A 17965-nucleotide genomic window follows, 5' to 3' on the forward strand; every position below is an offset into this window, starting at 1 on the left:
TGAGCAATTTAAACGTACATTTTTTTTTCTAGAATTTTCCAGCAAGAGGGCTCACTGCCTGAAAGAAGAAAATAATGGTGATGCTGTTTTATGGAAGCAGCATTCAGCTCAAACTTTGACTGGTTGGAAATGTCTTCTGCAGCACCAACTAGTTCTTAAGACTACAGGGGCTGGAATTAGCAGGGCAAACTCTCTGGCTCAGTTCCTTATTGACAGTGTGACGGGGTGAGCTATGTAACCTTCCTCTACTGGTTTCCTCATTGCTGAGAGAAAGAACTTTTCTCAAGGGGTCATAAGTACTCAGTGAAAGCATGCATGAGAAGAGCCAAGTTGAGCACCTCATCAGCACTCAGAGTCACGGGCCTCCTTAATTGCCCTCCCAAAGTATCTCCTCATTTCCCACTGCTCATCCTAGACAGCCTCCTAGCTGTTTCCCTGCCTTCTACTCTTTATGCCAGGGAGGGTGACGCCTCTGTGGGAAGTGGTATTTGTCATCTAATTCTGGGGGATAAAGTCTCAGCCCTCTCAAACTTGACTCTTCATCAGCTGGCCACGCCCTTCCTTTTTCCAGTCTCTCATTCTTCTCTCCAGAGCCCCACGATCTCTTAAGACTTCCTGTAAATCTTGAATTTCTTATATATTGTACTTCTGTTTCTGTGCAATATTTTCTAGTTACAGACTTTCTCTCCTTTGCATTCCTTCTTCTTCTTCCTCATCACAGTCTGGGTCCAGTCAAATAACTGTCTGTGAAAGCTACCATAGGAGATACCAGGGTTTGTCTCCCCGGTGTTTCTCATGCTCTTTCCACATCATGCGGAGACCCAGCTCGAAATGACAGCAGGATTGACAGCCTAGGCTCTCCAGCCAGGGCATTTAGTTCAGGGATAAGAACAGGAATTATAATGACAATGATTAAACCAGGATTGGAGAGACGGCTATCTGGGTAAGGACGTTTGCCACATGTGAGGACCCGAGCTCAGTCTCCAGAACCCATGTAAAAACTGGACTGGCTGCTTGCACCTGCAGTCCCAACACGGGTGCAGTTTGGACAGAAAGATAGCTAGGGCTTGCTGGGCAGCCAGTGGCAAGTTCCAGGATCAGTGAAGGACCCTGTCTTGAGTTCATAAGACAGAGAGGGATAGAGCAATCCATCCAATGTTCAGTCCGCCCAGTATCACCCCTTGTCCACCAGTGAGTGCACATGGTTACAGGTGCATGTACGCGCGCGCGCGCACACACACACACACACACATACACACTCACACACACCCACAATACACCGATGTGTACACTTATGCATACACGAACAGGACTGAATCAGAGTGAGTCTCATCACAACATTCTAGCACAGCACCTGCTGATATCACAGGTCAGCCTTTTTTGTTATCTCAACGGCCTTGCTACTGTCTGTCCTTTTACAACCCTAGGCAAGAGCTAGAAGTAGCTTATAAGGTTCCGGGGGAACACAATTCAACCAGTTCTTAAACTGGGTACAAACAATATATATATAATAATATGGCACTCTTTAAGCAACAAGTAGTAGATGTTTCTCCTCCTTATGCCCTTTAACTTTTATCTCTAAAATATTTTGTGGACTTCAGTACAGGTGTCTTATGTATCTTTTTTTTTTAAACATTGTGATACTATTACAATGACATGTAAAAATTTTCTTGTTGGCAGCACACCTCTAGAGCCTCAGCACTGGGGAGGCTGAGACGAGAAGATGGTGAGTTGTCTCGAAGACCTTTATTTTCCCTATTTGGATACACACACACACACACACACAAATATAGTTTATTTAAACTATTACTTTTGTCTGTAGGGTCTTTGCTATATTCACTTGCCAGTTTTCAAGCTTTCTATACTTAATTGGATCTAACTGTGGAGATAATCATAATATCTGTGAAAAATAATTTGTAGTAGCCCACCCCTTACCCATAGTTTTGCTCTCTGCAGTTTTAGTTATCTGTGATTAGTCATGGTACACGCTTGGAATGGTACCCAGTTCCTCTGCAAAAGCAACAAGTATTCTAAACTGCTGAGCCATCCTCTAGCTCCATGTCCCAAAGCATCTTTTAAAGGGAAAAGGAGAGCCAAGCAGCAACATGCATTGCTCTCTTCTTCTTGACTGCAATGTGACCAGCGACCAGCTGCCACCATGACTTTCCCACTCTCCAACTGTGAGCCTGAATAAACCCTTCCTTAAGTTGTTTTTGTGAGGTATTTTGTTATAGCAACAAAACAAGTGATGAATACGGATGTACAGGGGGAGACACATGCACAGAAGCATGCACACATACAAACACACAGAGTTTGGTACTACCTGTGATTTCAGCATCCACTGGGGGTCTTGGAATTCGCTCACTGCCTGTGAACAGCAGGGGCTGCTGTGTTTAGCAGTCTGTGGGGCACATGCTTTCCTATGTCACTCTCTGCAAAAAAAGCCCTGCTCCCTGGTCCACAGGGGAGTTCCTGCCCTGCCTTTAGAAATGACCACCAGGCCTGGGCTCCTCTTGAGAGCAGGCTTCTAGGTCTCCTTTCCATGTGCTGTCAAGGAAGCTTTCTCCTCAATATTGCCTAGGCTCCTTGGGTTTACATCTGCCTTTGAGTCTATGCAACTCAACAACAAATGGTCACAGCTCAGTTAACACCAGACTGCACCTACGAAGTGTGGATGCTAAGGTTTAAAAAAAAAGTACAGACTTCTAAAAGAAGTTTAGAAAGAAAAGAAAAGGCTCTGTGTGTGTGTGTGTGTGTGTATGCGTATGTGTGTGAGTGTGTAAGTGTTCTGCTCAGAGTGACTCATTTAAGTAGAACTCATTCTGACCTTGGCATTCCTCAAGTTCCTCCTTAGCTATCCTATCAGTGTTTGCCCCGTGGCCTTGGGTATCTGGCAGAAGACATTTCCTACACTGTCCTTGTCCCTGATTACTCTCCTGCAGAAGAGCTCTGCATTCTAGAATACAAGCCTCATGAATTTAGGGGTCACAATTTAAAGGGGTGTGTCCCCAACATGGAGTATAGTGTCTGCTACAGGACGGCGTGATTGGTGAATTAATTTTAAAGACAGGGATAAAGTAACTGCCCTTCCATGAAAAAGACTGTGGCACAATTGGTGTGTGACATTCTAGAGGATATGCAGAAATCTCAGTTGACTGCAGAAACTCAACATCAACAGAACCCCCAGTTCAACATCAACAGAATCCCCAGTTCAACATCAACAGAACCCCTAGCTCAACATCAACAGAACTCTCTTTTTTTTTTTTTTTTGGTTTTTCGAGACAGGGTTTCTCTGTGGTTTTGGAGCCTGTCCTGGAACTAGCTCTTGTAGACCAGGCTGGTCTCGAACTCACAGAGATCCGCCTGCCTCTGCCTCCCAAGTGCTGGGATTAAAGGCGTGCGCCACCACCGCCCGGCAACAGAACTCTCTAGTTCAACATCAACAGAATCCCCAGTTCAACATCAACAGAATCCCCAGTTTAACATCAGCAAAACACCCAGTTCAACATCAACAGAATCCCCTAGCTCAGCATCGACAGAACCTCTGAGATCAACATCAACAGAACCTCTGAGCTCAACATCAACAGAAACCCCAGTTCAACATCAACAGAACCCCCTAGTTCAACATCAACAGAACCCCTGAGCTCAACATCAACAGAACCTCTGAGCTCAACATCAATAGAACCCCCCAGTTCAACATCAAAAGAACCCCCCAGTTCAACATCAACAGAACCCCTAGTTCAACATCAACAGAACCCCCTAGTTCAACATCACAAAACCCCCTAGTTCAACATCAACAGAACCTCTGAGCTCAACATCAACAGAAACCCCAGTTCAACATCAACAGAACCCCCTAGTTCAACATCAACAGAACCCCTGAGCTCAACATCAACAGAACCTCTGAGCTCAACATCAATAGAACCCCCCAGTTCAACATCAAAAGAACCCCCCAGTTCAACATCAACAGAACCCCTAGTTCAACATCAACAGAATCCCCTAGCTCAGCATCAACAGAACCTCTGAGCTCAACATCAACAGAACCCCCCAGTTCAACATCAACAGAACCCCCCAGTTCAACATCAACAGAACCCCCCAGTTCAACATCAACAGAACCCCTAGTTCAACATCAACAGAACCCCCTAGTTCAACATCAACAGAATCCTCAGTTCAACATCAACAGAATCCTCAGTTCAACATCAACAAAACCCCCAGTTCAACATCAACAGAACCCCCTAGTTCAACATCAACAGAACCCCCAGTTGAACATCAACAGAACGCCATAGCTCAACATCAACAGAACCCCCTAGTTCAACATCAACAGAACCCCCTAGTTCAACATCAACAGAACCCCCTAGTTCAACATCAACAGAACCCCCTAGTTCAACATCAACAGAACCCCCTAGTTCAACATCAACAGAACCCCCAGTTCAACATCAATAGAACCCCTAGTTCAACATCAATAGAACCCCTAGCTCAACATCAACAGAACCCCTCTGCTTCCCTGCCTCTGTTCCAGGCAATTGATTCGAGTCTGCTTGAGTTTTGTTTCATCTTCTGTGTTCAGAGGCCATGCCTCTGGAACACATTTCTACATGTGTATCTTTCCTTCCTGCTCATGAAGTTATTGCAAAGCTCCAAACCAATGGGCTAGATGTCACATTGCTAAGAGCAGTATTTCTCCTTGAATAATCTCTGCAAGAGTTCATTGTGATACATTATTTAAAAGGTGGGGGCCAGCAAGTTCAATCTCTGGGAACCCTGCCGAAAAAGGCTGCCATGATAGTGTGCATCTGTAACCCCAGCACTCTTAAAAGACGGGTGAGAGTCAGACAAGAGAATCACCTAGAATTTAAAGGCCAGTTTTCTTGAGTCCAGCATTTGACAGTGGAGTCAAGAGAGACCCTGCTCACCAAGGAAGGAGAGCAGTGACTCCCCAAAGCTGTCTTCTTGCCTCCAAATGCAAGCCATGGTACATGTATACCTGTTTTCTCTCTCTCCTCTTTCCATGTCTCTTCCCTCTCTCCATCTCTCTTTCCTCTCTCCATCTCTCTCTTTTTCTGTTTCTCTCTCACACACATATAACATGAACACACAAACACAAACACCGGTAAACAAAGAATGAGTGACCCAAAGAGAGAAGACACAGTTGAGCCGTGAACAACATATCAAGGGCCAACATGGGAACCCACACAACCAATCTCATCATGATATATACTAGAACCACGAAGCATACTCAAGTCCTGACTCTCTAGCCCCTACTCTGTCCTACCTGAAGGCTTCTCTAGAGAAGTCAAGGTTTCACGAAGTGAGGCTGATAAACCAGACTTGATTCGGGGTCATTTATCCTTGTCTGGGTTCAGAGGAACTGCTGAAATCAAACCAGAGACAATCTCCTGGTCAAGTTCTCTGGACTTGTCGGTTAATGTTGGCACTGTGTGATGGATGCTGCAAACAGTTAAGTCCCAGGCAGCAAGAACGTTTGCGGTCCCAGGGCTACCCATGTTTCATGGATGACAAGAAGTCATGCGTGTACCACTGATCAGAGTGTGATCAGGATGGGGAAGGTGCTCTCGCCCACAGACTGAGTGTACAGCAGCACCTTCGGGGAGCCCCAGCCAAATGGACCATTCACTGGACGGCACATGATCTTTCAGCACAGTTTCAGGACCTAAATGGTCCAAGTTTACTTTCCTTATAGTCAAGGAAACCTGCGCTAAATCAAGCATGACTTCAATACCAGCTAATTGGCTTTAAGTTTGAAGCTCAAGAAAGCAAAGGCTGGAGCACTTTTTTCAAGTAGTTACAATTTAGGAGACTCTACAGACTGCACCTTGCTCACACGCTCAAGGCCAAGGTCTTGCTACATTGCCAGGCTTTCTCTTAAAATTTACAGTGGGGGCTGGAGAGATGGCCCAGAACTCAAGGGGATTTGCTGTTCTTCCAAGGAACCAGTTTGATCCCCAATGTGTAATCACTGCAAAGTTCATGGTCCCTTGGATTCCCCATTGGAGGAATCTGACACCCTCTACTGGCCAATCTGGGCACTGTGCTCATATGAACCTCCCCCACCCACAATTAAAAATCAAAATATAAAATTTGTTACAAAGAAAACAAGAAAGAGAGAGAAAGAAAAAAGAAAGAAAGGAAGGAAGGAAAGAAGGAAGGAACGAAGGAAGGAAAGATACAATGGCTTTGGCCCTGACTGTTTTCTGAGTTAGGGCTAATCACATCTTCTTCTAAAATTCTTGGAGTTTTGTGGTCTACAATGATTTATGCTTATTTCACCGACAGCACTTTTGTTCCATTTAAAATGCAAATACAACAGATATAAACAGAAATAAAACAGATCCGTTCATTATAGATCCATCAAAGGTAGATTCAATAGAAAGAACTTAATAATTTCCCACATTCTTCCTAAAAATAATTTATTATGAGAGAAATATATGGTTCCCTTTCTAAACTAAATGATGTAAAATGTGGGGCCGGAGAGATGGCTCAGCAGTTAAGAGCACTTGCTGCTCTTCCAGAGGATCAGGGTTCACGTCCCAACAACCACATCAGGAGGCTCACAATCACGACACTACAACTTCAGGAACCAATGCTCGCTTTTCTCCTCCGTAGACACCAACATACACATAAATAAAATAAACGTAAATCTTTTTGAGTATCTTCATGACAAATCAGAAAGTCAGTATCATTTAATATTGGCTTGGGTTGAAAAACTGACAGAGATGCCAATCAAGAAAAACTTACCTGATAGACCCTTGTGGCTTTTCAGAAAGCTCTAGGTCGCCCTCCTTTACTGCAAAGAGAAAACAGAAAAAGGTTCTGGTGACTTGGAACTGGAAGAGGTGGTGCTATGTGCATTCTTTCCAAAGCCTCTATAAAATCACGGTATAGGGATTTTAAAAAAAAGTATTGCACACAACATCGAGGAAGTGGAAGAAAACTGACAAGAAAGAATGTCAAGATGGAAAGCAGATGTCAAATGGCAACCGTGCTGGCAGGTCCTGGGAAGCGGAAACCTAGCTGCACGACCAGGAAAGGCCAACAGACAGCAAGCAGAGCTGGCAAGCGGAGCTGTACTCCAGAAAGAACTCGGGGCCCAAAGGTGCCAGGTAACTCTGAGAGGAGACACCGGGGGCCGAGCACAGACCTGCATTTCCCACCCTCACCCCAGAGAACCCCGCCCAGAATGGAGGCAGGATGCTCGCCCTCTGCAGAGACAGTCGTGGAGACTCGGGGCTGAACAGCAGCGTGGAGGACAGACAGTGGGAAGAAGTAAAGACTCCTCCTCTGAGGGACCGCGAAGGAGATGTTCAGACACAGGAAAAAAACAAAACAAAACAGACTTTATCCCAGTGAGAGAAACAAAGATAAAAGCTTCAGAAATTCCTGAAGGAACTGAAGGGTACTGGGAAAGATCAGGGGGAATAGAAAGACACACCATGACACCGAGAGACAAGCAGAACACACTACAGCTGCCTTGGCATTGGTCCCTGGTGGAGGAGGGGACGCCGAAGGTCTAGAACAGGCAGGCAGGCCTACCTTCAAAACAAGCCCACGGTTCCCACAAGCCTCAAATCTAGTTGCAGGTGTTGGCGAGACAGTGATTCCTTGGAGTAGCGTCAGTGGAGGAGAGATTCCATGTTTGTCATGCAGCAGTGGGCCTTTCTATTGTTAACAACTGAGTGACCCGAGGGCCTGAGATTAGGGAACACCTACAGGTTGGAAAGACTCTCAGGGGCCTGTCGTGGCCCCTGGGGGAGGGAAGACACAGAGGGGCAGCGGAAAGCATCAGGGCCAGACTCTGAGGAAGTACAGGGACAGGCAGCAGGAGAGGAGCTCAGGCTGGGACAAGGAGGAGAAGAGGAGGAGGAGGAGGGTGAGAGCCTGACCCCTGCAGTCTAGGAACACAGGTTATCAACTAAGAGGGCTCTGGAGCTTGGTGCCTTTGAGCCTGAGGTCAGGAGGGGTCAAATTCTGAAGCCATGCAGTTGTCACTCATGGGGCGGAACCTGAGAATTCTGAAGTCCAAGTTCACAGCAGCTTTCCCCAGGAGAGAAACCAACACTCAGGAAGCCCTGAAAGTACAAAGGCAGGTCCTTCGCCTGTTACACATCTTAGTGCTGTTGTCGCTTCCTGCACTCCGTGGGAGACACCCTTCGGCTAAACTGTCACCCAGGGCAAGGCCACACCTGCTAAACCTGCTCATTGTTCCCAAACAGTTCTTCTACCAACTAGGGAGCAAATATTCAGACGTACAAGCCTCGGAGGGCCATTCTCATTCAAACCACCGCCCCCATACAATTTTCTTTCTCCCCGCCCCATAATGTCTTTTATCATTCTCCACATTCTCTCTCCTCTCATGTGCTGACTTCTTGCCCCCACCCCGCTTTCCCCTTCCCCTTCCCCTCCCTGTATCTCAGCCATCCACTATTCCCATACTTAACTCATTTCTAATGTCACAATACACGCTACAGGAGTTTTGTGGTCATTGGTGCAAATTAGTGAATTGCCATTGATTTTAAGTGTCATAGATTTGCTTATCTCCTTGCTGGGCAAATACTTGACAAAAGGAACTTGAGAAAGGAATGATTTGGTTTGGCTCACAATCCGGGCCGGGTGGTGGTGGCGCACGCCTTTAATCCCAGCACTCGGGAGGCAGAGGCAGCGGATCTCTGTGAGTTCGAGACCAGCCTGGTCTACAAGAACTAGTTCCAGGACAGGCTCCAAAACCACAGAGAAACCCTGTCTCGAAAAACAAAAAAAAAAAAAAAGAAAAGAAAAAAAAAGAAAACACAATCTGCTGTGGCAAGGAAGGCAAGAAAGAAGAAGCTGGAGGCAGCAGTTCACATTGCAACCACAGTCACCTAGCAGAAGCAGCTCGTGCTGCATCCATTCAGCTAACAGAAGCAGCTCACACTACATCCACAGTCACTAAGCAGTGAGTGATGAAGGCTGGTACTTAGCTCATGTTCTCCATTTTATTCAGTTCAGCAGTCAGGGGAGTTTTTCCCACCTCAATTAACCTACACTACAAAATATCTCACAGATAAGCCTAGAGATTTGTCGCTGAGGTAATTGTAGATCCTATCAAGGTGACAACACACACACACACCCCACAGATACACACAGACATACATGTGTATGCATGCAGATTTGTGCACACATAGGTACAGACACATATAAATACGTCACCACAGTGTATTTCCATGTTTTGTTGGTTGATGTTGCTGGCGCAGGGGTTTATCTCCTCCTGGTTGAGCATCACTGGGAATTCAGTTCCCAAGAGTATATTGTAACTAACCAATCAATACATATACTGTGAGCCAGACATGCGGGAAACTAGAAATGGTAACTTGACTCCTTCAAAAGTCCTTAACTCCTCAGTCCCTGTTGAAATAAGGAAGATTTTGGATGGAAATTTCAAAGATTTTATGTAAAAATGATCAGTGACCTGAGAGAGGGTGCAAACAAGTGTGTGAATTCAATCCAGACATAGAGAAGAAAGTCAGCAACAGAGAAGAGAGTGTCAGAAATTTGAATAAGAAATAAGCCATATGGTTGAAGAAAAAGTCAGTAACATGGAAGAAAACTTCATGTTTTCTTGAGATTAAATTGAGATTTTAAAAAAGGGAAAGTTTGAAAGTAGAAAAAAATCAATGAATCAACATAATTTCTACAGAAAACATCAATAGACTCGATCAAGCAGAAGAAATACTGTCAAGACAGGTTGATGAAATGCTGTACTAATAAGAAAAGTATCAAATGGGATGCGATGGAATAACCATGACATCCACTGATACAGTCAGAGGCAAAATCAGGCCAACAAGATGCTCAGTAGGTAAGGGTGCTTCCCGCTCAAGCCTGGAGTCCTGGGTTTGACAGATGGTCAGAACCCACTTAAAGGTAGATGGAGAGAACCAACTCCATGAAGTTGTGCTCCAACATCCACATGCATTCAGCCATCTGTGTGTGTTAACACTGCACGCCCCACAATAATAATAAATGAAACCGAATACAAAGACTAAGAATACAAAGAATAGAAAGATGCACAGAGAATTGTCAAAGAAATGATAATAGGAAATTTCCCAAAACCAGAGAAAGAAAAACACATTTGAACACAAGAAGTATTTAGAATCCAAAATAGACATGACCAGAGAAGAACTTCACACTATTAGAGTCCAGATGTCAAAAATACAAAACAAAGACACATCAATAGCTGTAAGAGGGTGATACTACAGAGACCAAATATCAGATCTCTCCGTGACACATTTGAATCCTTAAAAATAATTACCAACTGTCTTAGTTAGGGTTTCTATTGCTCTGAAGAGATACCATGGCAACTCTTTTAAAGGAACCCATTTATTGATGGCTTACAGTTTCAAAAGTTCAGTCCATTATTCTTATGCTGTGACATGGTGTGTAGGCAGACATGAGACTCTTACATCTTGACTTAGAGGCAACAGGAAGTGGTCTCCCTCGTTGGGTGTGGCTTGAGCATAGGGAACCTCAAAGCCCATCCCCACAGTGTCATACTTTCTCCAACAAGGCCACACCTCTCGTTAGTGCCACTCCCTTTGGGGGCCAGTTTTCTTTAAACCACCACACCAACCAAGACTGCTATATCCATCAGTGCTATTTAAAAAAAAAAGGAAATCAGACATTTCAAGACAAATCCAAATAAAGCAGTTTTGTGGTCACTAAGTCAGCATCGCTAAAGGCACTAAAAGGAATTTTATAGAGAGAGGACTGAGCGAGACGATCTTCATTATGAGAGGATGGCATAGGTGGATTTCGGGAGGGGACTAATGGAACAAAGGAAAGCTGGGGGAATCCATCAGTCTCACACAGTAAGGCAGCAAATCCTTGGGATTAATAGAAGAGAACAAAAGAACAAACAATAATTCAACCAGAAAAACAGTCAGCAAATTACAGAAATTAGTAAACCTTTCTATATAATAACACAAAATGTAAGTGGCTTCAGCTCACCGATAAAGACACATAGACTTACAGGATTCAAAAGCTAAATGCAAATTCTGCTGTCTCTGAGACACGCACCTCACTGGAAGACACCCACAGGTTAAAAATCAGAGATCACAAAGGAACCCAGCAAGGGAACAGAAACTAAAGTCCTCTTGCATGGCAGTCTGATGGCTGATAAAGTGACTTCAGGTTGAAATGAGTCAGAGAGATAGAGACTGGGAGTACGCATTACTAAAGGAGACAACCCATTAAGAATATATAACAATTGTAAATACATATGCTCTAAACCACGTGATGCATAGTTTTATAAGCTAAACACTAATGGATGCAAAGCACAGATGGGTGCTGATGCAGTAATAGTGGCAGATTTAATTATTCCACTCTTCTCTCTAGATTCATTCCAACTTAAAATCAACAAGTGAAACCCTAGAGTTAACCTATACTATAGGTCAAACAGACTAACAGTTACAGACTATTTCATCCAATGGAAACAATATTCTTCTTTTGTCAGCAGCCTATTGAACTTTCTGTAAGTACGTAGATCACATTTTAGGTTGGAAAAATCAAGTTTCACCAAATAAAAAGCAGTCAAAATAATCTCATATATTATTAAATTATAGTAGAGTAAAATCAGAAATCAATAGCAAGAAAACTGCAGAAACAACACAAATAAATGGAGACTGAACAGTACAGTCTCTAAAGGACTGGTGAGTCATTGAAGAAACAAAACAAATCATAACCCAAAAGCATCAGGTGGTGAGAAATAGTGAAGCTCATGGAAGAAATTAATGAAAAAAGAATAATGCATAGATTCAATCAAAGAGCTGGTTCTTTGAAAAATAAATATAAGATTGATGGATCCCTAATCAAATAACCAAAATAAAGAGAACATCCAAATTAATGGAATGAGAGATGTAAAAAAGGAGATTAAGACAAATTCCACTGGGAAAAAAAAAACAGAGATTCATTAGGGAGTGCTTTGGAAACTTATATTTCTAAAAATCTGGGAAATCTAGAAGAAACATAAATTCTTGATACATATGACCTACCAAAGTTAAGTCAAGAAGATTTAAACCACTTAAACAGATGTACAACAATCAGTGAACTAGGTAGTAATCAAAATAAAAACAGTGCAAAACACAGGAATTCTTATTCATTCATCACCAGTAAAAATATGATGGGATAATGCTCTTGTATACTGTAAAGATTTGTCACTTATAATAGTTTAGTAAAATGCTGATTGGCCAGTATCCAGGCAGGAAGTATAGGTGGGGCTACTAGACTAAGAGAGTTCTGAGAAGAGGAAAAATAGAGAGTCGGCCACCAGCCAGATGTAGAGGAGGCAAAATGAGAATGCATCACTTAGAAAAAGTACCAAGCCACGTGACTAAGCATAGACAAGAATTATGGGTTAATTTAAGTTGCAAGAGCTAGTTAATAATAAGCCTGAGCTAATAGGCCAAACAGTTTATAATTAAGATAAGCATCTGTGGGTTTCTTTGGGATGGAATGGTTGCAGGACCAGGTGGGACAGAAACTTCCATCTACAGGAATATAACCTTAAATAACCATTATAGAAATTAGTATGGAGACTCACCAAAAAAACTGAGTATATTTCTCAAGGCTCCCAGTCACAGAATTATTGGCATAATTACACATATAGCTTCATTATTCATAATAGTCAAGAAATGGGCCCATTGAGATGTGTCCATCAACAGATGAACAAAGAAAATGTGGTCTACATATACAATGAATTTTTATGCAGTTATAAAGGACAATGAGTACAACTGAAAATCATTGCATCAAGTGAAACAGGCCACACTTAGCAGGCAGATCATGAGATGCAGAGGAAAAGCTCTGTGAGGAGGTGGGAAATAGGGCAATGTTTACGTGTAAAGGAAAGGTGAGAGATAGGGGAGAGTAGTGGGAGGGAACAGTTGAAAAAAAGTTAAGGGCTGGGGAGATGGCTCAGTGGTTAAGAGCATTGCCTGCTCTTCCAAAGGTCCTGAGTTCAATTCTCAGCAACCACATGGTGGCTCACAACCACCTGTAATGAGGTCTGGTGCCCTCTTCTGGCCTTCGGGCATACATACAGACAGAATATTGTATACATAATAAATAAATAAATATAAAAAAAAAGTTAAGAATGCTTATGTGTAAGGACACCTTGATGAAACCAAACACATTATTTTGTACACTAACCTAAGAAATTAACAACAGGAACAAAATAAGGGAAGACTATTGATCAAATATCTAGGAGCTATTTCATAGCTTGACCAGGAAATTTCACAAAAGAATAGATAGGAATTTATAGAAGCAAGGGAAAGAAAAAAAAAATCAAGCCTTTCTGGAAAAGAAAAGAAAGATAACCACCATGTCTGAATTGTGAGGAATATTTACAAAGCATTTTTAAAGTAATTTAAAAGCATTTACAAAGTATTAACACATTTTAAAAATTACATATGACTATAATGAAAACTATGAGGTGAAAGAAGAGTAGATATGAATAGCAATGTAAGAGGCCAATCTTTTTGTTGCATAAGATAAAGTCTATAAATAACAACTAATAACTGAAAATCTCAGATAGCTAGCAGGGAAGCTGATCTGTATTCTGGTGGTCTATGCAGGAAAAAACAGCTAAGAGCGCTGAACGTTGCTGCCTCCAGGGGGCAGCACCCAAAGATGACCGGTTTGGGCTTCTAAGGTCTTGAAATGCTCTACGCAAAACTAAGTTCTACTTTTTGTCTTTCAAAGCTATGAACACGTTTCTTTGATAAAAATATAAACCTAACATTTCAGTCAAAGCTAACAATTTAGACACTTCGCTAAGAAGTCCCTGGCCTATTGTGAGCCGGTCATACACAAAGAGGCAAAGAAACAGTTCAGCGGGCCATCTCAGCGAGGCGATGCACCCCGAGGTCCGTTTCAACTCCCCTCCTGCATCTCCGCCCTAAGGGACAGGATGTGTGAGAGAATGCTGCAGTCGCTGGGTCTCAGGGATGCTTCTGAAGTTTCTGTTATGTGAGAAGTGAGCAGTGCGGTCCGACTAAATTTCCTTTCCCCCAGTGTCTAGAAAATCCGTTTTCCAGAGGAAGATTTTCCGCTCCCACCCCCACCCCGCATGCCTCCCCACGCATGTAGTCCAAAAATAAAATGGAGACTCGCAATTCTGTGAGACTTCATCAGCTTTCTGTGTAGAGAAAATGGTCTTAAAAGTTACTCGATGTTATAAAAAGTTAGAAACTCGGCTTAAACTGGAGCTTAAAGTGGAGAATCAAGTGCTGACATCTTTCTAGGTATAACCGAACAGAATTATCTGAATACATATGCCTTGAGGAGGAAGTAGCACGAAACTCTATATTAGACAGGGTACTTCTGTGTGGACTTCTGTGAAAAACTCTACCTAATAGGAATTCATTTCAAAACCAAATTTTGAAAAGGTGTATGATGTAAAAAAGTACCATCCTCCCGACTTCTGTAATTCCCTTTATTCAGATATTAATTCATCTGCCAGTTACGCATGCTAATTTATTGACTCATCTGCCAGTTTATTATAATATAGTTTATTAAAACTAGCATCTGAAATTTAAAACAATCTTCCATTATCAAAAGTTACATGAAGACACCTGGCTAACAAAAGCAATCATTATACCGGAATTAGTTACCTTTTACTCCAAATTAGTTTCTATTTTTATACTCAAGATTTTACTTCAACCAAAAAAAAATGTAAAATTATATAAGTCCTATGTTTCAAATGTCAAAGCAAGCATGGTCCTCAGAAGATAAACATCATGTGACCGTATTAAGCACCCAGAAAGCAAAGGACAGCTCGAGAAACAACAAAGGACACAGAGCCGATACGACATCCCTTCCATGACAAGCTGGAAGGTCACAGTAGTCAGTCTGGATGGCGAACAGCTGCTACACATTGGCTCCTTCCAGACCTTTCTTTCTTCAAATTTTCCTAACTAGCAAGTGCACATTGGAAGGTGTCTGAGTGGCTTCTTGTCCAGTTTCCACCATAACTAGGCAACTGACCTCTTAGATAACATTGAAAATGGCCATTTAACTCTACTAAATCAATACTGGTGGTTATAAATTAACACCATTTGGACGAAGAGCTTACTACCTCACCAATTGACTTTGTTTGTTCTTTTAAGCAACTGGAGTTAGAGAACTGTTTAAGGACTTGCGTGGTACTGTCTGTCATGAAGGATGCAGCTACGGCATCCTTTGCCTCTAGGGAAGGCCAGTTAGGAGTCCTGTCAGCTGCCTCATAATTCATAGCCCAAACTAGCACACCGCAAGCTAAAGGGATCACTAGGAACAGTTCGATCAGGATGGTACTAGGCAGCCTCGGGTGTGTGAGCACTCTAGACAAGGGAGCCAAGTCACAAGAACGGGAGCCTATAAGAACACGAAAGCCTGAACTCAGAGCTTGGATCGCCATGTAGGTTGGGCAAACACTGACGTTATTTGAGGAGAACTTGAGGAATGAGTGCATTGGCATGTCTACATATCACATGGAAGGTTGGGCTTAGGATAAACTAATTGACGACACTGACGATTGAGGAAAACATCTCCATTGCAGTCGAGATATATTCTGGTAGAAAATGGGGCCAAGCCTGCAAGTGCTGGACTTGAGTGGCCACTGTCTGAAAGGCCTAGGACAGGCTGACTGGTGTGTAAATGTCAGGGACCACAGTTTTCTGGAGCCACACAGACAAAATCTTTCCTTTGTAGGGCAGCTCTTCAGACGCCTGCAAAGCACCTTCCAGCCACCTTTGATCTTGCACGAGCAAAGCAGTCTCTTCAGCCGTAGCAAGTGTGATGTTCCGAGTGGAGCAAGCAGGTATTTCAGACGAGGGCCCACCAGACAGGAGGGTGAAGCCGTGTAACGTGTGCTTGGTAGATGCACATTTCCTACTGCTGGTTTACATTAAGTAAAGAGTTCCCCTGGGAACCTATTCATTGCACTGCATTTGGCTATCACATTGGCCTTCCATTTTACACATGCAAATTCTTACGATTTGACCCTAAACAAGCATTCACCCATTAAACTTGGAAGCACAAGAGACTGGGAAGGTTTGTGTGGATCCTTTGGTGCTCCGTGGCCTTCAACTAATCCATTTTTGAATGTCTCCCCAAGGATGAGGTGGTGAAGACAAGATGATTAAAAGCCCTTTCAAGTACTAAGTAAACTAGGAAGTAAAATCTAAATCTAAATTTGTAGGAAGTTATTTTTTCATTCGCTCATTCTACAAATTTTTATTCAATCCCTCTGTCTGCTACTATACTGGGCACTGAGGACATAGCTCTCATCTAAAGCTAAAGAAAGAGATGATCAAATGAATTGCTTCATGGTTCTCATGCATTGACTCAAATTCATATTGTCTAATACATGACAATAATTCTTCCTACACATTTCCTGGATTTTGTAGTAATATTTTAAATGTACAATATAAAAGTGAGGATTCTTCTAATCTTGCAGAGATCCTTTCGCAAGTGTTTACAAGCAGTTGCTTCCTGCTGGGTGTAGCTTTCACACAAGTCCACGTAGACGTACTTCTGTCTAATATGGTGCCGAGGAAGCTTCCTGCCACTTCCTCCTCCTGGTGTGCAGAAGCAGCCGCTGTCTCCAAATCAGCATGCTCTTCCCCCATCAACCTCGGAAAGCCATTCCTGTCATGGGGTCCTACACTTTACTCTCAGAACAGTCAAGATGGTGAGCCAGCCGAGGCACATCAGCTGGCTTTGATTTCTGCACATTTCACTATCACGCACACATAAAATGGTGACAACTGCTAAGGACTGCTATTTGGTTCATTCCTGTTTTTCTGGGTGTTTGCTGGTTTGGCTGGCTTTTCAGAATGGTGTGCTGGTAAAGTTGTGATGGTAAACCTGTAAGGATGAAGTCTACCAGGGAGAATAAAAGGAGACTGACTTCAGGGATAGTCAATTTCAGTTGTCAGCTTGATGAGATTTAGAACCATCCAGGAGATGGGCCTCTGCACATGCCTGTGAGGGTTCATTTTGACTAGATTAACTAAAGTGGAAAGATTCAGTTACTATGGTTAGCACTATTTCCCGGGTTTGTGCTGTGGGATAATGCTCTTGTACCCTGTAAAGATTTGTCACTTGTATTGGTTTAATGAAATGCTGATTGGCCAGTAGCCAGGCAGGAAGTATAGGTGGGACAACCAGACTAGGAGAATTCTGGGAGGAGGAAAGGCTCAGTCTGCAGTCACCACCCAGGCACAGAGGAAGCAAGATGAGAAGGCTGCACTGAGAAAAGGTACCAAATCATGTGGCTAAACATGGATAAGAATTATGGGTTAATTTAAGTTTTAAGAGCTAGCTAATAATAAGCCTGAGCTAATAAGTCAAACTGTTTATAATTAATATAAGCCTCTGTGTATTTCTTTGGGAATGAACGACTGTGGGACCTAGTGGGGCAGGAACTTCCATCTACAGACTTGTGTCCTGTAGTATAAACCTGAGAAAGCTGACTAAGCACTGGCATTCATGGGTCTCTGCTCCTTGACTGTGTATATTGGGGGCCTTGAGTACCAGCCTCAGTACCACCTCAGGGCTCAGAATTGGATGTCTATGGCAGGCAAGGATCTGAGGGTAAAAAAATAACTCAAGTACATTACATCTGCATCTTCTTTATTTTTCGTGCAAGAGGAGAAAATGAAGTGAAGGGGGCGTGGAGGAGAGGAAGAATAAGAAGAAGAGTAAGGGGAAGAATAAGGAGAAGAAATGAGAGGAAAGGGAAGAAGTAGAACCAGTGAGGAGAAGAAGAGTGTGGGCTCATCTCCATGAGGTTTTTTTTTTTTTTTTTTTTTTGGTTTTTTTCGAGACAAGGTTTCTCTGTGGTTTTGGAGCCTGTCCTGGAACTAGCTCTTGTAGACCAGGCTGGTCTCGAACTCACAGAGATCCGCCTGCCTCTGCCTCCCAAATGCTGGGATTAAAG

The 17965-nt window shown here is 43.0% G+C and overlaps 1 protein-coding gene across 1 annotated transcript in view; it reads right to left on the bottom strand.

Moving 5' to 3' along the window:
- Positions 1-17965, bottom strand: part of Ube2u (ubiquitin conjugating enzyme E2 U) — a 45554-nt gene that overhangs the window by 13008 nt on the left and 14581 nt on the right. The window contains exon 6 of the mRNA XM_057785232.1: positions 6754-6802. Within this exon, the coding sequence (XP_057641215.1) occupies positions 6754-6802 (49 nt within the window). The remainder of the gene's footprint in view (positions 1-6753; positions 6803-17965) is intronic.

Source organism: Chionomys nivalis, chromosome 11 (assembly GCF_950005125.1).
Source record: "Chionomys nivalis chromosome 11, mChiNiv1.1, whole genome shotgun sequence".
Classification (NCBI taxonomy): Eukaryota; Metazoa; Chordata; class Mammalia; order Rodentia; family Cricetidae; genus Chionomys; species Chionomys nivalis.